We start from the raw sequence: 22,998 nt of genomic DNA on the forward strand, positions 1-22,998 counted from the left end.
CATACACGTGTAAATCTTTCAGCTGGCAGAGTCTTTTTTTTTTTTTTTTTTTTTTTTTTTTTTTTCTTCCTTCTCCCAGTGCGCTTCCTTCCAACTGTTCGTTTTGCTTTTTCTTGCCGTCGTACTTGTCGATGATTTTCCCGCTACTTCATGGAAATTCTTGGGCACGTGGGACATACATTGGGACATCAGGCCTCCCAATGGCAAAAATAGTAAAAAGAAAAAGAAGAAAAAAGCCAAGTCCCTTGTGAGCTGAACTTGTACGACACACCACAGCATCAACTTGAAATATCGTGTCGATAATACGTTACGAGCAACTAAATTGTGCGATATTGACAAAGAAGAAGGAAGAGTCGAGGCACCGCTTGGGCCAACCTTTTTTAGACGAGATTTTGAGCGACCTCGAAAAGGCCGATATTATGATTTGAGCCTTCTGCGTATGCCGATCCGTCTTCATTGTTTGCGGACATTTACAGTATCTCGATAAGATGGACCAAGTATTGACACCCTGCCGACTTGGTTTTTCTTTTCCCCCCTCGTCTGGTAGAGTTTTACTTCGTATTGTTGCACATTCTGTGAGGAAGGCCTGTGATATCCTGGGCCATGTCGAGTCCTGAGATCACTCGTTTCCTCTGCAGGCCTCTGGCCTCTCACAGGCTCTTAGGAAGACGGAGACAGACGAAGGGATATCTGGCGCGAATCCGTGTGGTCAAATCATGTCCAAATCAACTTGAACACGCTCATTTAATTCCGGCTGAGATTGGACTTAAAGTCAACGAGATCAGAGGCAAGCATCCAATGGCTTCAATCGATGCTGAGTGTACTTCGTACCTTGATGAATGATGTCGGGGACACCCCTGTCAAGCGTAGGAGTGCAGGTGTACATTTACGAGGTAGAGGTAGGTAGTACCTACAAGTGTACAAGTGGACAACACCGTCAGAGGGGTGCTCGTACCAGTACCTGGCCCCCATGTAGCCAAGCGGCTTCTATGCGTACATCCAATTGATAAAGTGGGCTGGACCTGGGACACCCTCTTGCCAGTTCCCCAAAATTCGGGTCCGGTATTATTCCTTCTCAGGTCGCTACTGTTCGTAGTTTACAATGCAATGCTGTCGAGACGACATCTTTTATCCTCAAATTCCGTCCGCAAGAGGAATGCGGTCTGAGGACTTGAACTCGGTATATTCGAGGCCTACCTCGGCAGTATGCCTGTTAGAGAGGCGTCCCAGTCCCTTTGTGTTTTCTTCTCTCCAAGAGATTGATGCTAAAGACATCATCGTCGTATAATAATACTTAGTGCCTTGAAATAGCCCCTGTCCGGAAGAGGTCGTCTTTTGTTTCAATGGGGCTAAATGTGGGTCTTTTCTCGACCCCATTCATTCAAATCGCATTCATTCACAGGCAAGGCTAATCTCCAGGTACCTGCGCTTGCCTCCCAAATGCCTGCAAGCAACCTCTTTTGGTTGCGTCCCTCCCGCACAAGGGTACATACGACGCCATCGGTGTGGTGTACACCAAGTTCCTGAACGTAACTTGCTGGCTGAGTTAGCATCCGTTGATCCTGAAGCCCCATCGTCAACACTGCCGATTCCTACAACGGCATTGGCCTTTCAATCCTACTCTAAACAACAGTACTTACAAGTTCGCCGTACTCTTACGGCGATCGAGAGTACCCTCCCACGAAAGAAGAAGCTTTCTACGTGACTTTGCGACGCAGGAACGCCGTTGAATCCCACCAACTCGCCCGAGGCCTCTTCATGTGCCCGGATGCACATCCGGGCATCAACGGCGACAATAATCGAAGAGTGCCTGCTTTTTGTAAAACACCTACCTGTCGTACACGTTCTCGCATTCGACACGACCTCAATGATAGGGAATGGGGGTGATGGGGACGTCATGGAAAGCAGAAAAGCGGTCGAAAAAAGCAAGCGGAGCTGTTTTCCTAATATTCAGTCCGACGCGCTAGAATTAGGTACTGGTATGAAGTAGCAGAGAACGACCAAGCCTGTCATGGAGTGTAGCGTTGTGAATGGATCAAGATGACATTGAGGTTCTACGAAGTACTGTATTTATGGTTGGAATTTAACCTTCGCGTCTAGCTGCCTGTCCTTGCAGTTCTCATGTTCATATGGACGAGCACACTTGCGCATCGTCGGCTCCGAACTAAAACGGCCCCTGCTCCCGTCATTGAACTCTGTGACCTCGTTACAATACAGAGGAATGGAGCGCAACGCTAGCCTAGTGTAGTGCTAGGATTGTTTACACTACAAACTGATGCTAATCCTAGCCCTAGTAACATTGTCAAATGGCCAGGCAAAAATCATCTATATTCATATTGAGGATGAAGTTGAGTAGATACTGCGACTCCGTTTTGAGAAGGATCCAAGTTGCGTTATTAAAGCGCGGGGCATCAATCCTCTCGAGAAGAAAAGAAAGAGAGAGAGAAAAATAAAAACCTTACTGAGTACTATCTGATCCTGTGCAATGAAGAACGATGTGGGGGATCGGAGGATTGCCAGTTGGACTAGGATTGTGATGGATTAGTAGTATCACCTACCTTCGTATGTTCTACATACATGCAGTGTGCTAGCTTAGCCTACCCCTAGTACTCCAAACCGACTAGACTAAAGGACCTGATACTGCCACCAAACCTCCTTTGTACTTTTGCTGCCTGACAGCAGTACACTACATACTGGAGGATGCTCGATGTGCCGGCAGGTCTAACGAAATCAAGACAACAGAGGAAGCAAAGGAGTAAGGAACATTCGATCCGCGATCGATGCCTTTCTGGGGCCACGCGACACAAAAATTCAAAATCCTCGCATCTGTCCACGATGGGATGCACTTCGGATCAGCAGAGACAACATGTCCCGAGCTTGCAACAATAGTGCTCAACCGGGCTCTCTCTGTGCCTCGGCAGCCAGCAATATATCGTTTTTGCATGGAGTACGAATAGGATTATCTCTTATTGTACGTAGCATCTGCCAGGACATGTCATGGACTACTGTGGAGCACAAGCGGCAGGAACTGGGTCCAAATATCAGAGGAAAGACTGATTGACCGCATTAATACTTCTCACCTGGATGGATAGAAGGCGAGAAAACAAGAACGGACTTGGTGCGGGATTCGGGAGTCATTGATCCCTCCCCGCCTCGTGGCCTGGCCACCCATGACAAGGTTATACCCCTGTGTCATGGGGTCTGTTCTCGCGGCGGGCTGGACTCCAGCCTCTCAACCGAACGAAGTATTAAAACTCAAGAGAACTTTCCTCTCCCTTTGAGCACCAGCGCATTGCCATGAGTGGTGCGCATGCCCGAAGTCGATAGGGAAAGGGCTCCATGCTCTACATTGTGGCGAGTTTTTCCCCAGGTTCGTGTTGAGATTTTGTTATGCTCTCGACGAGGGGGAAAAGTGATCAAATGGAAATATATTCGCTGCGAGAAAGCGGGATCACCAGTGTTAGACCATGACTGCCCTACGAAGTACCTGTATATTTCTCACGTCTTGCCTGATGAGGAAAAGAAAGGTACATCCGCTCTTGTACCCATACTTCCTAAACTCCTCCGACCCACCTTGTCCTCCACCATGCCGACCTTCTTATTACCTATCCTCGTGATTCCGTCACTTGCTCCTCGCTAATGTCAAGAGAGTATGGCAGGAGGATGAGGCGAACCATAAAGTGTAGATCCGAAGGATGATATTGCGCCCTACGAAGAGTCAAGAATGGATCCCGTTTGTGTCATATTTCGTGCATACAATTTGCCTCGTTGCTAGCATACGACGACAACGCAAACGACAAAGCAAGCGAAAGCTGAAATGACGAAGTGGCCGGGGAAATGGGAACAGAAGAGGTGCGGGGACACGGGTGGAAGACGAAAATAACTGGCCCTGCATGCACGTCCCAATAAACGCCCACGACAAGCCTGGCGTCTCCGTGAACACTGCATCAAAGATGAATGAGAGCCGCCGAGGCGTCATGGGTTATTGCGTGTAAGCCTTCCAAAGGAAAAGGGTTGCTCATCTTCGACTCTTATTCAAGTGCAATAACTGAACTTCTCCGGCGGATTGTGCGTGAAGATGAGTGCTGCTGCAGATATATAGGGCGGCAGCTTACACGCATCCTGCGAGCGTTGCCGCCTCATATGCACAAGGCTGACGGTGTCTGTCCATGGGAAGCTGTGATGGAAGACTGATTCCGCAAGCACTCCGTTCACAGGATGTGCGAACCCCCGAGTTTGAGAGCTTATTATATTGTCGGAAACTCTGGACGGTTGGGGAGGATGTCGATTGCTCGAGATCAATTTCGAATCTCTGGTGAGCGGTGCTTTTGATTAAGCGGCGAAAATGCACCGAACGAACGCCAGTGGCCTGGCAGCTTGTGACTGGACCCAATGACGGTTCAAATACAGGTATAAGTACAAGTACGAAGTAGTCTACAAGTAGGGCAGGTCGGGCAGGCCCATGCAATTGTGTCGGCTTGAAAGTGGTGCCCATACCCCACTTAGTGTTGTTACCGCGGTGGGTGGTGTCCAGATGATACAGGTACAAGTACTTCAACATTTCTCATAGGTACATGATACATCTAAGCCGCTGACTATGACCGCCTCTCACCTTCGATTGAGAAACTCGCATCAATCTCTAGTTGCATCAATTCCTCTCATACTTCATGGCCCCCCCAACGAGGGACCGACAATTGGTGAGATAAAAGAATGCACGTAGCTCTAGTTAGAGAATTTTACTGAAAGAGGACCTGGGGAGGGAGAGGTGGCTAGGTGAGCAAGATGATGCTAGATGGAAGCGCCAGTCGCAGCTTTTTGTGACTACAAAGAAGGGATGCAGATGTATTTGATCCCTGTGAGACGACCCCTGCCCTTTGGCGCCAGAGCACCGGTAGAGCTGGATGGATCCATGATGGGCTCCCGCCCTCTCCCCTGCCTGAGAAGTCGCCCCATTACCAGGCACCTACCAAGTAGTTTGAAGTATCGCCCGTTGCATTTCGCACGAATTACGGGCGCAGAATACTTCCCGCAAAGTACAGAGCTTCTTGGGTTGAGATGATCTCTCTCTCTTCGCAGAGTTGTCAGGAGGGGTTGTTGGATGACGGATGATATCAAGATGCTTGCCACTGACCAGCACTCGGATCAATGATCCGATTTTGTAGACATCGGACCCATGACGCTGAGATTATCTGCAGTAGGCTACCATCCCCCAGTCGCTTCGGCTCTCCTCGATTAACTTCAAGGAGCATTGGAAGAATGCCGTTAAACTACATGGTTTACATACTCCGTACATCGGTACACGGGCGGATCCGATGACGAAGAGCCATCGAAGCATGAATTCTCTAGACCACACAAGTTGGCGATTTCGACCATGCTCTTCTTTGGAGTGGTGGTGTCTCGATATTGCTTCGCCTGCACGGATCTTGTCGTTGACCAGGGTACCTCTCCTGCATCAGAAAGGTACCCAGTACACCGGCAATTTGGTCGCAAGTTTGATGATGTATTGAATCCGATATTGAACCCTAGCTGGAAAGGGAAATACCGTGTGACAGCGTGAGACTCTGGCATGCTGGCGTCTTATTCATCGTGTTGTCGATCCAAGATCCCGACGCAGCTCACCAACTTCGGTCTGCGGAAAGGTCAAGCCAGTCATCACCGAGAACTGAAGGGATTGCGCGTCGTTGATCTCCACGAGAATAGCCCTTCGCGCTATCAACAATTACTTCGCACAACATACCTCTGGGTTTCCCAGCCACAATTGTCCCTCATGAAATACGGAGACATCGAAATAAATCAGTCTTTTCGTGAAGTGTAGGAGCGATATAGAGTGGGTTCAATTGGCGCGATAATTCCCTCTCCGAGGCTTGTTGATAGAGAGTCGCCTCACTCCTGGTGGTTCTTGTCCCTTCGCATTTTGACTGGGAAATCTCGCTATTTTTTCCTTTTTTCCTTTTAAACAGAATCGCAATCTCTCCTCGGGTATCTATCTTGAGCGCGCATGTGCTTTTACCATGTCGAAGAGATCTGGTTTATGATAAAGAACCCTGAGTGGCAACGGAAGCGGCCATGAATAGGAGCGCACGCAGTTGATCTTGACCCCACTCCTTCCGAGGGATGATCTGACAAGACTTGCCTCTCATGTGGCATACAGTACGAGACAAATGTATGCGGATTAGGCCTACCCCCAAATGATTGGAAGGGACTAACAGATCAACCCTGCCGAGTTGGCAGGCTGTACTTCGTACTTCGTAAGGCGGAGGTAACAAGAGCCAAGATCAAACTTGAACCTGAGGGTTTACTCTTCCTGGTTCGTTTGGCTCCAAGCAAGTCGTATGGTCAAAGCAGGGTCTGGTCGGTTCTCACCCCATCAGCTTTCGACTAACGCCACCAGGTGCAGGAACGACAACAGGAAGAAAAATGCGGGTTATAAACTACAAAAAAGAATCGACATCGTCGGCCTGCAATTTCTTGCCTGCCTTGACGAACGAGGAGCTAAGGTTGGGAAGGTAGGCAGAATGTGAGGTTTGGCAATCGGATGAATATAGTTTAAATCAGATTCGTATCCCCTCATTAGGAAGGCTTGTGGTGGAGGGAGATGGAAATTGAAGAAAGTAGTTTAATGTGAGAGTGCGGCCCGCCCAATTCCATCCAAAATCGCCCTCCTGGAATCTCCGCTTCCCCAGTTTCCCATTCCCAGGTACCATTGTCCTGTTAATGACTGCTAAACAATCGTATTGCCGTACCTTTGCTCCTCCCGCTAGGCCGTTCGCGCCTTTTCCAATGGCAGTCTCTTGGGATGACACGAAGCTGAGGGAGAACTCTTTTCTCGTTGGCACCCATGGATTCCTGCGTTGCATGGTGAAATGTTTCAATTGGCACTAGCGGCAGGTAAAAGCTAGCCGTCGCTGCTGTTACAACGTAAAGATTTCATCATTGATGGATCCGGAGATAGCTTCAAGCGGGTCCCCACTCACCAGCTTCTTCTAGAACGTATGAGAGGGGGGAGGGGAAGATGTAAAGTTCAACGGCCTTGCTTTATTTTCGTGGTTCTGCCCATGCCTAGTTAAATAAAGTTCCCAGGCTTTGCCAAAACACCGACAAACCAAGGGACTCGGTTGCAGGGCGAGGGTCACACTAAAACACCATTCTCAAACGCAATTCGGGCGTATCACTCGTTCACGAATTATGACCGTTGCGAACATACTCGATAGAAAAAGGTATTGATCTTGCAAAACGCCCCACAACACGAGGATCTCAAGATGGGAAACCCAGTGCAAGGCCTGGGGCCCAAACCTGGCCATCGCCCGCCCCTTCATTGCGCTCATCTGATATTCTTGCGCTATTGCTCAGCGAATAGGCGTTCGTTCGCATGGCTTGAGTCTTGTCCTGGTCAAAGCCATGCTGGTTTCGACGCCGGACATCAGAACCAGTAAATCCTTGAGGCGGAATAATAATGGGCCAAAGTTTCCGGGCTTGATTAAAAGATCTCAAGGCCTTGAGGCAATCGGGCTCACACACCAGCTGATCCGACAAGATAAGAGCTGGGAAGATGGTTATAATTGCTCTTTGATGGAATCAAGAGTTCCCACTGCCTGGCGTAGTCACCACACCTCGAATCAATCCTTTTCTGAAACTCCTCTGGCAGGTAGACCATCAGGAGAGACGAGTCAAGCCACTCCATCTCTCCCACAATCACTGACAACTTCATTGGCTGAACTCAACTCTCTGCAGCTTGTGGTCCACCGCGTCAATTCGATGGATCCATTCCATAACAGGCAAAGTAGGCTTTCCAAGTGGCTTTCCCTTCTTTCTCCCCTGTCCTGCGAAGTAGTATGTATATTGGTGAGAGGTAGTACGAAGTACGAGCCTCTCGTTCGAAGTATGAAGTAATAATTCCCACATTCCGGAGCTCACGACACACAACTCAGTACCGCTCACTGCACAGGGAAACAAGGTATATACTTTCAGCGTCCTCCTCACATCTACATAGATGCTGCTCCCCGCCGTATTTCAACGCTATCATCGTGGAGAAAGCATGAATTCAAGCGAGAGTCCCTAGCCTGCCACGATCCGGCACCGAAGTGAAGGGGATCCATGTCGCCTGGAAAGTGTACCTCTTAGCCACTACGAAGTAGATTCACAGTCCTCACCCTCCTTGTACACTACGTACACCGACCCTCCTCTCCAATGGCTACTTCGTAGACTCTTTTTCCTCTCCCTCCTTCATACTCATGACACTGGATATCTCACTCAATATTTCGCTCGGTTTACGGAGGAAAGGTAACTTCAATCATCTAGCCGTCACATCACCTGCCTGCCCCGATTCCTGCATTAAATAGGGTTGTCTCCCATTCTTTTTGGGGTCTGCGTCCAGAATATGGGGGTTTCCCTTGGTTTCATCCACCCCTGGTCAAGACAGGATAAAATCCACTTGAGGCCCGGCGCCTGACCCTTCAATGTACCTTAGTACCTTCGTCTTCTCAGCTTGTACACAGGCAACATACAAATGCATATTACACTAGTGCACACCTTCGATACTTTGTCTATGTACCAACTTGCAATACCGTACCGTCCCGTTGAGGTTTGTACTTTAATCCAATGTGTGTATGGAGTACGTACATTTGATTCATTCTCTTTTTCCTCTCTGGTGCTGGTGAGGCGAGCTGCGCCTCGAGAGACTCAAGGTCCGATTCAGCACCCTTCCAGAAGAAGATTGGTAAATATTCATTTTCGACAATTGGTTGTATTATCTCCGGCAATTTTATCTTGAGTCTGTTCGAGAACAAAGTACAAATCGAAGTACGATGGTCTTGAAGATGTACGAATGTCGTGTATGTAGGGCCTGAAGGGAGGTGTGTGTGTGGAGAAGAAAACAGGTCCCTGGGATTTAAGTTCCCCCCAATGAGGTTGGGTACAAAGGTACATAATCATTTACGTTCTGGTCCATATAATATGCTATACACTACTTCGTACAGACGAAGTACTTCGTCCTTGCAGGCAAACCAAGGCAGGTGTCATGTCCGAATGCCTTGCCTTTTCTTCGTCTTCCCCCAATAATCCCGCCCAATTCTCCTCCTCCATTTTGAAAGCTGCTCGGATTTATTTTCGAAGTTGTCCACGATAACTTTAATTTTTCTTTTATCTTTTGTCTTGGCTAATTCTGGAGTAGGCCATTCTCCCCCCTATTGTCGAACAAAGGCCTGCATCTCGAATTTTCCTGATGCTAAAGCATTATTACCATTGTGGTCTTGTTTTGAAGCGGCTGTTTGTCTCGACTTTCGGCAGCTAATACCACCAACACACCCCATCTGAGGTTCTGGTGCACCAAAAAGTGACGTACCTCCCTCCTTCCTCCAACACAAACCAAGGCACACGCCCCCCCCCCCGGGACATGGATACATGGATACCCGTCACTCTACTTAGGCTCTAGTTTCTAGTAGAGAGTACGAAGTACTAAGTAGCACAGTTTCCCTGACCCAGAACCAGCCAACTCCCCAAGAACAACACCACCCACTCCCCTTCCCGCCAAACCCACTCTCCCACCGCAACTACTGTCCTCGACTTGTTCGTCCACCGACACCTCTTTCCACTTCGCGAACGAAGATTCTTGACAGCATCTAACGGGATCCAGTCTTCTGTCATTCTCCAGATACCCATAACTGTAAGTTGTTCCACTTAATATTGTTCACATTCGCCCTCGTGAAAAAGAAAAACAGTGGCGAGAAAAATATCTGCAAAACCATTGCTCTTGGATTTGTCTGCCCTCATCTCCCTTCTGTCACGATCTCACTCATTGTTTTGATCGTCGGTCAAGAACACACTTTCCTTTTTCTTTTCTATTTCTCTCTCCTGCTTCCCTTCCGCACCCGATGCCCTCTTAGTTGCAATTCCTCCGAGGGGATTCCTAACTCACAAGTTGTGTCCGTAGTTATCCTCCCCTTCTCTTGTCGGACCATCTTGTCCAGCCCGTCGGTCGGCTTTTTACCCCCACGGCGAAATCACCGTTGATGACGACTCTCCGCTCCCTCTCGACACCTCGCGCTCACTCGGACGCTATCCTGACTCGCCATATATCTCTCTACTAAGTTACTTGACTATTTCCGGATTATTACGCGCATCGCGATTTACCTTGACGACTCGACTTTGGCTCACTGCGCCCCGTGTTCAGTGCTATCGTCGTCCAGAGACCTTGTCCGAACCGGACAAGTTGATCGGAATCAGCGGATATCTTTTTTGGTATTAAACTATCGAATTGCAAAGGAAGCTACAATAGACCTCCCACGGGGATACCGCGGCCATGGCTGCAAACATGCAGCACATGATGATGCCGCAGGCGCAGCAGCAACAGCTTCGACAACAGGCCCTCATGTCTCTTCGCCAAATCGTGTATACTAGCATGAATAACCATCCGCCTCAACCTCATGGATGGCAGGCTAGCTACCCCGTTGCAGACCGTGTGACGAGAGCTACTAATCTGTACGTATTCTCCATCCGTCGCGGGGTTGTTGCGCAAATCGGGAAGGAAGCCTTCGCCGCTCTGAAAGCTAACCCCTGCCTAGAATAACAAATGTCGCCCTGGCTTTGAATAGTGTGGATTTGACCAAAGCCACCGACTCTGGCATCTCGTTCGAACGCGAAGTATTTTTCAGGTCTCCCACCAAGGTACCTTAAATCTATTCCAGACACACCCGAATCCTCCATTCTTTGTGTTCTCCCCAGCCCACGCTTCTGAGGAATGTGCGTGAAGATGTTAACCTATTGTGGCATGCAGGAGCTATACGAGCAGCAGATGCAAGCGAAGACACAAGAGTTCTTCCGAAAGCGCGAACAAAACGAACCGAATATTCGAAATACCTTAAATGCGCAGGCTGCCGCTGCCGCCCAAGCACAGGCCGCTGCCCAAGCTCAGGCACAACAACTTCTCATGAACCAGAACATGATGCAGATGGGACGCGGTATCGGACCTAACCAAGGCCCTGGCCCTCAACAGGGCTTCCCACATGTGCAACACCCGATGCAGGGGGGACAGATGCCACAACATCAGGGCCCTATGTCCATGAACATGAACCAAATAAACATGGGCATGCATATGGGGATGCCGGGTCCTGGTGGACAACCGATGGGTCCGAATGCCCAGATGATGGGAATGGCAGGTGGCCGACCTGCTCGTCCCCAGCAACCCGGCAATGCGAACGATATGGGCGCTTTCACGGCCCAGGACCGTCAAAGGGCCCTTGAGAAGGCCGTGAAGCTCATGGCGACAATGGGGGAGCCCCAAAAGACGAATCTACGGGCGTCGATGGCGCGCCGAATCAGTCCACAACAACTGCAGCTTCTCCAATCGCAGGGTAGGGACCCCGTCCTCCTATTCTTGCAGAATCAGGCACTCCAGGAGATCCAGAGGGCGAGGATGGGAAATGCCGCTGGCCAGATCAACCCCGCCGCACAAGCAGCTTTGCTCCAGCAACGCCAAATGAGCCAGGGTGGCCCCATGCCTGGGGCACCGCATCAGATGCCTGGCAATAATTTCTCTCAGTTTGCGAATGTTGGAGACTTAGTGAATCAGCAGAAAGCTGGTATTAGGGCGCAAGAGGCTGGTCAGGTAGTTGTCCCGGTGAGTAATTGGTCGATATTAGATTGTATCAGTTTTGAAATGCTAACAATATGCATTCGGCTCCAGGGCGGTCCACAACAAACCACGCAACCCAAACCTAATCAACCTAGCCTACCCGTCCAAGGTCAGATGAATATGGATCAGCAGGCCGCCATGAACCAAGCACAACTCCGAGCCGCACAAATGCCAGGGAAGCAGATAGGCCCCGGACAGCCAGGTCCCATGACGGGGCCCATGTCCCAGTCCCAAAGCCCTGCGCAGGTTCCGGCCAATCGATCCGCCGGGGAGGGTAACCCCATGGAAGGACCGCAAGGCATGATTCCCGGCCCTGGGCCCTTCCCTGCCGGCCTCGATCCCCGATTCAGCCAGGCAAATAATCAGCGACAGATGGCATCCGGGGCAGGCACTCCTAATGCGAACCAAACAGCCCTTCACAGCGCTATTATCAATAGCCTAACCCCAGACCAACAGCGCAATCTATTCAGCTTCCCGCCCGGCAAGCAGTTTGAGATCATCGCCAAGATTGAGCAGCAGCAGCGTCAAAACATGGCGAAAAACCTAGGCCAGATCGGTCCGCGACCTGACGATCAACAGATGAACCGAGCCTCGTCTGGAGGGAATGTACCAGGTACTATGATGCCTCAGAACAACGCAATGAATGGCGCGCCCCATCCCGGCATGCCTGTTGGTGCTGGCCAGCAACAGCTCGTAAATCAGGCCATGCTGGATAGTATGGAGTTCCCCCGTCCATTACTCGGGAATCTCAAAGCCCCCCCCGAACTCAAAACCTACCGGGACGTGAAACAGTGGTGCGCTCAAGATCCCCGGACCCAGGCTCAGCTGCCTAAGATTATGGCTTTGCAGCGGCAGCAATACAACCACATAATGAGAGGACGTGCGATGCAGTTGGGCCAGAAGTTGCCGCCGGGCATGAACCCCGCCATGCCGATTGCCGGAGGCGCAATGGCGGGCCAGCCTCTAAATATGAGCCCCGAGCTACAAAGACTAATCCAGGCTCCTATCACAGACCAAGAGATCCTTCAAATTCGAAATTCGGATCCTAAAGCGACTGCCATGTCTGATGAGGACGTCAGGGCGCACGTAATCAACCTGAGGAAGCTCCAGTTCATGAGACAGCAGCAGCAACAGCCGCAGCAACAACCGCAACAACCGCAACAACCATTGCACCAGCAGCCAGGTTCCCAGCCCGCCCCAGTGCAGGCTCGGCAAGTATCGGGACCGCCCCAGCAGCAGCAGCCTCAACAACAGCAACAGCAACAGATGCAGCAACCAGCACACACTCAAACCCAACAACCCGGGGCAGCTCCCGCGACCAAGGGCTCTGGTCCGCAGAAGAAACCAAACGCGACCCCGACCATGTCAGCGGCTGCCGCAAGAAAAGCGTCGGCTCAACTTAGCCGTACCCAACCCTCGCCGGCTCCTGCTCAAAAGAATCTCAAGCGGCCTTTCCCCGAAGAAGCCCCAGAGACACCAACGCAACCGAATGCTCCGGGTGCGGCACAGAGGTCCGGTTCTCAGCAAGGTCACGGCCAGCCATCGCTGCCTTCGCTCGCAACTTTGACTCCGGAGCAGCGAGCCAAATATGAGCAGGCACTTAAAAATCAGCAGATGGCCAGTATGGCAAACCGTTCGCACAACGACGAACTTTCGACAAGACTGAGGGCCATTTCGGATGACGAGCAGCGACGAGCAGCCCAGGACCCGGGCAATGAAGTGCCTCTATCTCCACAACAGCGGCAGGAACTCTTGGCCAATATTGCAAGTCTCGCCTCTGATTTTGGACGGGTGGGCAAGGTACTGAGCAAGTGGTATTCGATTACGCGAGACGACAACCGAGCGAGGCTCTTCTTCCGCACTGTAAGTGTCATGTCGCACTTGTGGATTATTCCTCTAAGATGTGGTATAAAATCGAAGCGCTAACCTTTTTAACCACCCCATAACAGAGGTACAGAATGGTGCGCCAGTTTCACGATGGCGAAAGGCTGAGCCAACCCAAGGAGGCACTAACGATCACCCCGCTCGAAATCCAAAGAGGCCGAGACGTTATGAGGAGCATCACAAAGGACTGCCAGGCGGCCTTCGCCAAGTCTCACCAAGCGACTAACGCCGCCCAACCTCAGGCCCAGCAGTCAGCCGTGCCTGGAGGAGGTCAAGCTCCTCTTAGCGCCGAAAATCTCAAGGCTCAAAATGCTGCGTTGAATAATAAGGCCCAACAGCAACAACGACAGCAGCAGCATAATGCAGGCCCAAAGACAACCCAAGCCCAGGAGCCGCCTGCTCCAGTTGTGCAGGCACAAGCAGCGGCGACGCATCAATTCCAGATGGGAGCGACTTCTCCTCACGGTCAGCCTAACTACATGAACAAGGCCAAGGACATGAACCTTCATATCCCGCCTAAGAAGAGAGCCAAACTCAACCACCAGCAGAACCAGCCGCAAACCCCCGCCGCCGGACGACAGCAGCCTTCACCACGCGCGACGAAGGCGACTGCCCCAGAACCCAAGAAGCAAGAGACCAAGGCACAGACTCCGAAGCCCACCTTCTCTTGCACGGAAATTGATTGCGATAATGTATTCCCCACGGAAGAGGCCAGGGACGCCCACATGCAAGCGGAACACATACAGCCGAGGGAAAATCCTTTGAAGTTCTTCCAAGAGAACTTGGCCTCCACGTTAGGCCTCGATCTGGATGGCAACGTTTTGGGAGATGTGAGCGCAGCTTCACAGGGCACACCCCAGCCGGGAGCTGCCGTGATGAGCGCCACCCAGTCCAAGCAGGGTCAGACACCTGCCAGCTTCGCGGCGACACCGATGTCCCGTGGGCCGTCGATGAATCGTTCCGTAAGCGGCACAGGACCCAAGGCGCAATTGGGCTCTAAAGCGGGAGGCAAAGCCAAGGATGATAGAGCGAAGGCGGGTGACAGCAAGGACGCTGTTACTGACAAGGCCGGCTCCGCACCCAAGTCCGGCATGACTACCGACCCATATGCTAACTGCATTAACCCAAAGACGCTGTTTTCAGGCGTTCCTGGATTCGATTGTGTCGCGGGCGGGACCTTTACCGACCCCAGTGTCTATCGAGCACTAACGCCTAATGATACTCCAGAGTCTAGCAAGGATAGCGGCTCATCGGAGCCGAACACCGATCTTCCAGAATTTGGCGCCGACTTGGATACGCACTGGCAACCACTGGATGACGGCTTCATGATGGACCTTGGCAACATCAACATGGATAGTTTAGGAACGGGTGGGGTCGACGACCTAGAAAAGTCTCTTCTTCTGAATGCACAAGGTTCCGTCCCGGGCGCCGACATCTGCTGGGAAGACGCGAACATTGACTTCGACAAACCTTTCACCTTTGATGATCGACTTTACACCATGGATGCGTCGACATGATGTTATTACCTATATATTCTCGGGACTCGGGCGGGATTTCTCTTCCCTTTTTTTTTCTTTTCTTTCTTTGTTTTTCACTCCGGGGCAACCACCGTCTCTGAGGAGGCTATAATGAGAGGTTACGGAACGGTTACACGGACGGGAGCGGACGGAAAAGCACGCGAATCTGGAGTTTGGGATTTTGAGTTTTTTCTCTTTTCTTTGCTTTTTTTTTTTTTTTTTACCTTGTATACTTTATGATTTATTGTTGTCTATTTTCCCAGCTTGCTTCTTCATCTCCCTTGCTCTTTCTTGTTACACTTTCTTTTTTTCTCTTTTTTACTCTCTTTTTGGGGCAGTCTTCTGGTTCGTTATCGTTCTTAGCATGCCAGCACGACTGTGGCATGTCTTGCTATTTTGGCGAAGTTCGGGCGGCGCTTTGGTCCCCGGCTCTTGGGACACTGGAGGATAAAGTGCAGGGCAAGCTATAGTGGATATCCAGGTGCAGCTGAGTGGGCAAGTGTGGTCAATATGTTTTGATCTCAACATGGGCCTCGAGGATGTCGGGCTGCTGAGCAGACGCTACTTTCCCCCTCGACTATTTCTTTCTTTTTTTTTCTCACTTTTTTTTGTTCTCTCTTTCCCTTTTCCTCGTTCCCAGAAGCGGGATCCTTGTTATGATGGAACGCTGCATCTCTCTTTCTCTTCTTTCGGTTTTCGCGGCACCCTCCGTGCCAAGGCAGAGAGGGAGGTGGTCTCCCTATGATACCCGCATTTGTTTTCATTAGCATGGTAGTATTACTGGCGGTACTCGCGCACGAAAGAAATACATAATGAGCTTTTTTCAACCATGTCAATGTGTCAAGTCGTTCGAGAAACTGAACAAAAAAAAAAAGAAGGCGTTCCAGGCATGCTCGTAGAGGGTACGAAGGGTCTATCGGGATATCGCCAAACTTCGGGGATCTTTGGGTATCAATCAGGATGCTTGAACGGAGAGGGAGAGGGACCACGGGACCCAGTTCAAAGAATGGGCCTTCACTCGCCTCATGTCAGTGGAACGTTTTCTCTCTCTTTTTATGCTCTGTGACTGGCGGCGCCTTTGGAAACTACACAATAGACTATTTCTTCTTCTGTGAGTCCAACTCACGTTCTCAGGTCTGGCAGAAAATGTCACGTTGCCTACGAGATAGATATTGCGAGGTGGCCGGTGGGTTAGCTCTTTAGGCCTCTCTGATTTGGGGGACGCGGGGTTCAATTGGTATTCCACGTCATTTTGCATGCAAGGAATTGATTGGGCCCGGGGCTGGGATTGAGACCAGGAAGAGAATGAAGTTTATGGATTGGAAGGGTGGGAGGTAGTTTGCGGAGTAATGCGATCCCGTTTTTTCCACCGTCAACTGCGTCGCCCGGTTGGAGAGAGCGTCAATTGATCAAATTGGCTCAAGGATTGCCGTTCCAGGAGAGGAGACTCAGCGAGGGACGCGATGATGGCAGAAGCCCGGGGTAGCAATGTTGTGTGATGGGCAATTTCAGATCCCAACTGATGAAGATGATTGATATTTTGATGTCGCATCGGGCAAGGGGGGGTTGGTGTGCAGGTGGCTTGGATGAGATTCGTGACAGGGACAAACGTGGAGCAGAACGGATGTCTTCGATTGATTACTTCAGGCGTTTATGCCACAAATAGCTGTCAATTGTATTTGATGTCGTCCATTCGGTGAAGTGCATCAACATTGACCTTGTTCTTAATACACTTCGTACTCAGGGCCCGAGGCCAGTGAGGGATTCTTGATGACGACGGAACAAATTTGGAAATTCGATGGAAAACGCGGTGTGGGGCAAGAATGCAACTCCGCGCTGCATGTGTGCGATCTTTCCTGCAAGGCGCCCCTGTCGGTTCAAAGTCGAAGTGGGAGTGAGCACTGGTTGATTTTGATTTGATCTTGGGCGCGCTGCTCATTCGATACAGTCAGTCGGGCAGAGAGCGTCGATAGATGTTGAAGACGGCATCACTGATGAACCGTGCTGCTTCAATCAGTACCTGTGTATCAAGGTGTATCAGGGGGAACTTCAATTTCGGATTAGAGCAACATTGATGAGCAATCCAGGGAATTGATCCCTTTTGTCTCGCGTCATCAAATGCCCCTCTCTCAGAAGGGTTCCTGTTTGAGCCGTGTCTCCCGTCCTGATGGGTCAATCGATGTAAACTTATTCCTACGAAGTATGCACCTGTTGTTCCTAGTTACGAGATTCACGAAGAACACAGAACATTTGAGCCTCGACAGCTGTCTCAACCATCAACTCGATGGCCATCACTCCGCTAGAGGTCGAAACGCTCGCGACACAAGGGTGTAGCGCTCGGACGGGCTGTCAGCACATCACTCAGCGCGCCGGCCAGCTTTACCTGTGCACAGCACGGACAGATCAAATGCAAGTGCTCCCGATCACTAGCAGCACAGAGCGGTTTTGTTGGTCGACCAGCAAACAACTGCCAGCAAGTTTGAGCGCTATTGCATTGATCTGGCGTCTGGTGGCTCGTCCAGTGTTATGTGGTGCGCCCCGCCAAACACGTCGCTCAAGCTGGCAGTAAACCCACCAGGGATAAGCTCAAGCTTTGAGTTCAACACAACAGAGCACGATCGATTGTGTCTTATTTATCCAAGACTCAAGAACAGCCATCACGAAAGGGTTTATGATCCTCTTTTTTTTTTTTTTTTTTTTTTTTTTTTTTTTCTTTTTCTTCTTCTTTTCCCCTTTCTTTTTCTTTCCCCCCAATTCTCGTCTTGAAATAATCGCGCTTCCGTGTTTTAAAGCGTGGCCTGCCTTGAGACACAAAGACGATTCGGTACCTTGAAAGTTTGGTGCTGTTGTCCTTCTTCCAGGGCCTGTGCAGGAACAGTGAATTGATATTCCATATTGTGCTTGTACTTGTGCTTGTCTGTCTTAGTGCTTGTGCACTGTTAGAGAGAGCTCCACTTAAACGCGGTACCTCGCCCAAGGTACCGCTCCCACCTATTATTATTGCGCGGGTACCTGGTCCCCTTCACTTTGTAAACCGTCCACGACAAGACCTCAATATCTCCGCTTCCTTCCAACAACATCACGTACTCGTCTTTAAACCTTTCCCAACTCTTCATCTTCTTCCTCTTCCTCTTCCTCTTCCTCTTCCTCTTCCTCCCGCTTGCCAGCTTACCTTTCTCAACTTCTCAACCTCACTCTGCGTTCTTTACCCTCATACCATCACTCCTCTCGTCTGCTCTACTCCTACCAGTACCCACAATGTCAACATCAACACCCGAGAGAAGACGCGCCCTCGCCCCGCTAGACGCGAACAAGCAATCACCAGCCCCCCCGCGCTTGAAGTTCGACAGCAGTAATACCTTAACGAAGAAGCCCGTCAGTCCGGTCTCTGTTCGGGGCCTAGCCCTCGCGAGGTCCCCCGTCAAGAGCTCGGGGACCGAGGCGAGGAAGAGGCCGCTCGAGGTCTTCCAGGGAGATGAGAACGGCATCATTGCGAAGAAAACCTGTGTAGAGGTGGAAATCGGAAGGAACGATAGGACAGGAGATGATTTCGTAAGTGTTTGGGGGTGCTCTTTTTTTTTCCACTTCGAGTTTGCTTTCTGCTGGGGTTCTTCGCGTGCCCCTCATCGCGTTTGTTAGTGAAAAGTTACTTACACAACTTGGCTACAATGTTCACAGACTATGTCCACAGAGAGGGATCAATCAGCTTCTCCCGACGCGTCGTCCATATTTGACACCTCCGGCCTCGAGACACACAACTCGACAGCTACCGATGTTGAACTTGGCGAGAGTCCTCAAAGGGCGTCCGTGTCGCGTGCCCAGACCCGAAAGGTATAAACATCCATGTTATTCATAGCCACGACGTTCACCGAAAGAGCATCAAGAGTGCTTGTTATTGAGTGGTAAATACTAACGATTTGTTTGTCTTTATTTCAATAGATGGCTGGCGATCTCTTGACGCGGCTCAGACTGGCAAACTACAAGGTCAGGACAGGTCAAGCCCACGTTCCCTTTACACAACTCGAGGCACGATCATTGCCCGGACGACGAAACAGCACCCCTCTACCGACTTTTCAAGTTCAGCAACCCTCTCCGCCATCGGCTTCCCAAACGCGAACCACCGAGACGAATGAGGGCGCCGAAGACGCGACGGGGCAACAACCACTCTTGGCAAGCAAGCCTCAAACACAAACAGTAACAGCTCCTGTTGATAGGAGGAACGAGAGCAACGACGCCCAACTTTGGGGGGCGTCAACATATCGAAACGCCGGCCGAGAAGAACCCACGTTACCCCCTTTACTCACCTCTGGAAAGCCAACGCCATTGAGGCCGACCGCGGGGGGAGAGGCAGAGAAACTCCCGAGTAGTGTGCGAAGGGGTGGTGCAGCCAGTAGCCTTCTCCGTTTGGCGAAGGGTGACGATTGACGATTTGTGATCCAGCCAACCAGCCTCGAACGATGTTCCCGTACTGAGGCTTGCGGGTGTTCTTCTCTTTTTCTTCTCTTTACTTGAGGGCGGTCTATTCTCGGTACTATTTTGGCGTTTTATGACTCGTGTTGACTATATTCTGTCAGGGATATATAAAAAAAACTCCCCAGGTTTAGATTTGTGTTTATGTTAACATCCACGGGGTCGCTTTGCGGCGGTGTGGATATGATTCCTTGTTCATGATTGTGTATATCAGTGTTGCATATTCATTTCTCAAGGTTTATAGTTTTCCGAATGGTACATAAAACTCGACGCAGGGACCATTATCTCCTCCTTTTGCCTATCTTTTGCAATCTCGAGACATGTCTCAATTTCCAGCTCGTACCTGATAATCCGAGAATGTATTGAAGCTCTTCAGACGCCTCCTCGAAGACTGTGCGGAAGCTCTCCCAAGCCTCATCGAGAACAACCAGCCCAATATAAAAGGCTCAAATTTCGGTTTTCAGTCCCCGCATCATACTCGCGATATCAAAATACCTCAAAACATTTAACATTTCTTTTTTCCTTGTCCCCCGCCTCCCCGCGCACCCGCCCACTCGAAACGAAAAAAACTCATCCGAGGCGCGACGTCGTGAGCTTTCCTTTTTGGGACGAACCCGCATCTCTCCACGCATTGTGGATCCTTTTTCGTCCCTTTTTCCTCCCTTCAGTGCGTTTATTCTTCTTTGGGCAAATGCGGGAGGGTGGGGACCGGGAAGGGGTTAACATTTTAGGGGTGTGTGGGTAACATTAAAAAAAGGGAGCTGACGCAGGTGGCGTGGGTTTAGTAATTTTGGAGGCGTGTGCGGGAGGCTCGTACCGTGAGGTTGGGATGTGCACGGGCATCAAGAAGGCGGGATGGGGATCGAGGAAGTGACAAGAGACATCATCTATCGTATAGGAAAAACAATGTTGTCATTCTTCCTGGTCCACGCTTCCCCAGAAGCACGGCTATTACCTCTGCTCCTCTACCTTTTTGCTTCTGAACAGAATTCCGACCAATCCAGCATCTTGAGACAGGTCACTTCCCAGATCTCGCAGGATACTTATCGGTGTCGTAGGCATGACGGGTTTTGGTATATAGTAAACTATTCCCGACTCCAGAAACGGAAGGAGCCAATGAGACAAGGTCAGTCCCCCTAAGTGAGGAAGAGCGAGCATACCGGGTTGGCGGGGGAGACAGGCGCTCCTTCTACTCTCGTCTGTCATACTATAACGATGACAGATGCGCTTTCATAGCGGCAGGAGAGCTCGAAGTCGAATCTCTCTCCCCGTGGCCCAAACCCTTCCCTCCTCACATAGCGATCGCAAAACACCCTCGCTTGCTCACTAGTCGAGGACGCCATAATTCAACCCAGTATTACAACTTACCCATCAGATCATCATTTCAGTTATATTCCATCCATTCTTTAATCATCGACAACAATAGATCTTCTTGTTCCAAACTCTGTTGTTCATTTACTTGAAACATGGCTGCCACCAGCGCCTCTACGAACCCCTCGGGCCATGGCCCTGAAAATTTGGGGCTCGCCCCAGGGGAGACTGCCCTAAGTGGGAGATCCTCTATTAGATCCACCTCTCTCAGCGGCCATAGGAGGGTCGAGAAAAGTTGCCCGCGTACCTTCAGAGACTATCGCACTAGTTTTCCTTCGCATCTTTCGGGAAAAGACATGATAGCCAGCATTCTCCGAGCTGCCCCACCCCCATCCTTGCCTCAGAACGGGACAACAAGGCTACCTGATCTCCAAAGGATCTCTAGCAGCCCGAGCTCAAGTGCGAGCCGAAAATCCGACGACCTTCTCCTTGCCGAGGGCGCCTCGGACTCTTCTCCAGGCTCTTCTCATCTAGACTCTCCCCTGGCTGGCTACAACGGACCGACCCCCAAAACGCTGGACGGAGTACGCGAAGCCTTCTTTAAAGTTAAAGGACTGTCGCTGTCAAGCATTAAGGAGTGGGAGTAGCACTCGCTCCACGCCGACATGCAGGTTCTCGCGACCGCGGCGAAGAACAAAGAAATCGCCGGTATTATTACCGGGTACAACCAGAATGACGGGTTCACCGGTTCAGCGACTACACGTGGCACATTGAAGATATGGTTACTTTCTCAGGCAAAATTCAACGGACTAAAGATGCTGGAACTTTGGGCTCGTCTCGGTGAGTTTATGTAGTATTTTGGGCCCTTTCTTCCCCGGTGCGGTGTTGAGTGAGGTCCCGCTAACGGCAATTTGTATTAGCCAATCCCTCTTAGGCTTCCGGGATGGTGATAGATGACGGCTCTCAGTGGCTGGTTGGCCCAGATTAGGTTGACGGTCTTCCGCTGAGCCATTCAGCCGGCTTCGAGAGTTTACAACAAAATGGTGCCGCCTTTCGGAGATACTTTCGGAGATACCGCAACGGCGATGCCGATGTCCCTCCGGTTGACGAGCCCCGCGGCGCGGCTGTCAAGCGCCTCAGTGCAGCCGAAGTTGACGCTCGGGTCCCTGCAGTCCAGGTTAGACTTCTTCGCGGAGTTGTAAGTGATGCACTGAAGCAAATGGGAACGGATCTCTCCAGCGCCAAAACGGAGATAAAGGGCATGAAGAAGGCCATCTCGAAGTTCTCCGAGACTGACCACTTGGCGACGCACCTTCGCCGGTTGTCGGAGAGTGGAGAAGCGGGCTTTCCAAGCCCTTCCGGAACGGAGTCGAAAGACGAGGATGGCTGTCCCCTTTCCCTTGTCGCTCAGTCGGTAAATAATGTTTTGAAGTCGAGCAATCGCAAGATTGACGAGCAGATTGCTGCGACTGAGCGCGCTCAGTCTGTGGCTGAAATGCTCCGTGAGGAACTCGATGAGAAGCTGGTGCTTTACGACACAGTTATCAAAGAGCTGGGCACAAGTCGCAGACTGGTCAAGGAAGCAAAATCCGAATGTAACATGTTGCGCGAAAGCTTCGTCTCTCTTCAGGAATTCAAGGATCAACTGGACCCCCACAAGATCGAGATCAGTGAGGCGGAGAGGAAACTGGGTTTCTTGGAAGAAGAGCTGGACCGGTATATGTTCAAGGGGAAACTCTTTGACGAGCTGTGCCAAGAAATCAAGATGATGCCGTTCCGGCTTGAGAATGCGGACGTAGCACACGTGTATTTCGATGCGTTGAGGGATTGGGTACGGGCAAAGGAGGCCGTCGCCGCGCAAAAATGGGAGGGACTAGATGGGGGCCGGGGTGTGAGTAGCATGGAGGAGGTCCATGATTTTATTAAAGGGATGACGGAGTCTGCTCAGGGTGGCAACGAGAGCTTCGGCCCATTCGAGTCGACGGAGACGTCGTTTAGCTGGTCTCCATCCGTAGACGACAATGGTTACGAGGGTGCTGGGGAGGAGGAGGAAGAGGACATTACGCGGGTCGGCATCTTTTAGGCCGTCCTCCATGTCGTCAGGCGCTGGATTCAGTATCAAGCATGGTTACTCCAAAAGAGGACATCATGGGTTAACGTCGGCGGTTTTGCGAGTAGTAGACTTAG

At 50.8% G+C, this 22,998-nt stretch overlaps 3 protein-coding genes across 3 annotated transcripts; all 3 read left to right on the forward strand.

Annotated features, from left to right (window-relative positions):
• Nucleotides 1–10,297: 10,297 nt before the first annotated feature.
• SAPIO_CDS5787 (uncharacterized protein) lies at nucleotides 10,298–15,030 on the forward strand (the record flags this gene model as incomplete). The annotated part of the gene is made up of 5 exons (XM_016788040.1): nucleotides 10,298–10,476; nucleotides 10,560–10,662; nucleotides 10,772–11,614; nucleotides 11,681–13,492; nucleotides 13,579–15,030. 5 exons carry the CDS (start codon nucleotides 10,298–10,300, stop codon nucleotides 15,028–15,030), a joined length of 4,389 nt encoding a protein of 1,462 aa, XP_016642356.1.
• Nucleotides 15,031–18,288: 3,258 nt separating this feature from the next.
• Nucleotides 18,289–19,455, forward strand: SAPIO_CDS5788 (uncharacterized protein; the record flags this gene model as incomplete). The annotated part of the gene is made up of 3 exons (XM_016788041.1): nucleotides 18,289–18,582; nucleotides 18,709–18,861; nucleotides 18,970–19,455. The coding sequence occupies 3 exons, from the start codon at nucleotides 18,289–18,291 to the stop codon at nucleotides 19,453–19,455; spliced, it is 933 nt and encodes a 310-aa protein (XP_016642357.1).
• A 1,712-nt stretch (nucleotides 19,456–21,167) lies between these two features.
• Nucleotides 21,168–22,894, forward strand: SAPIO_CDS5789 (uncharacterized protein; the record flags this gene model as incomplete). The annotated part of the gene is made up of 3 exons (XM_016788042.1): nucleotides 21,168–21,416; nucleotides 21,483–21,651; nucleotides 21,828–22,894. The coding sequence occupies 3 exons, from the start codon at nucleotides 21,168–21,170 to the stop codon at nucleotides 22,892–22,894; spliced, it is 1,485 nt and encodes a 494-aa protein (XP_016642358.1).
• Between the last annotated feature and the right edge of the window lie 104 nt (nucleotides 22,895–22,998).

This window comes from Scedosporium apiospermum (assembly GCF_000732125.1).
Source record: "Scedosporium apiospermum strain IHEM 14462 chromosome Unknown SEQ_SAPIO_0099, whole genome shotgun sequence".
NCBI classification, from domain to species: Eukaryota; Fungi; Ascomycota; class Sordariomycetes; order Microascales; family Microascaceae; genus Scedosporium; species Scedosporium apiospermum.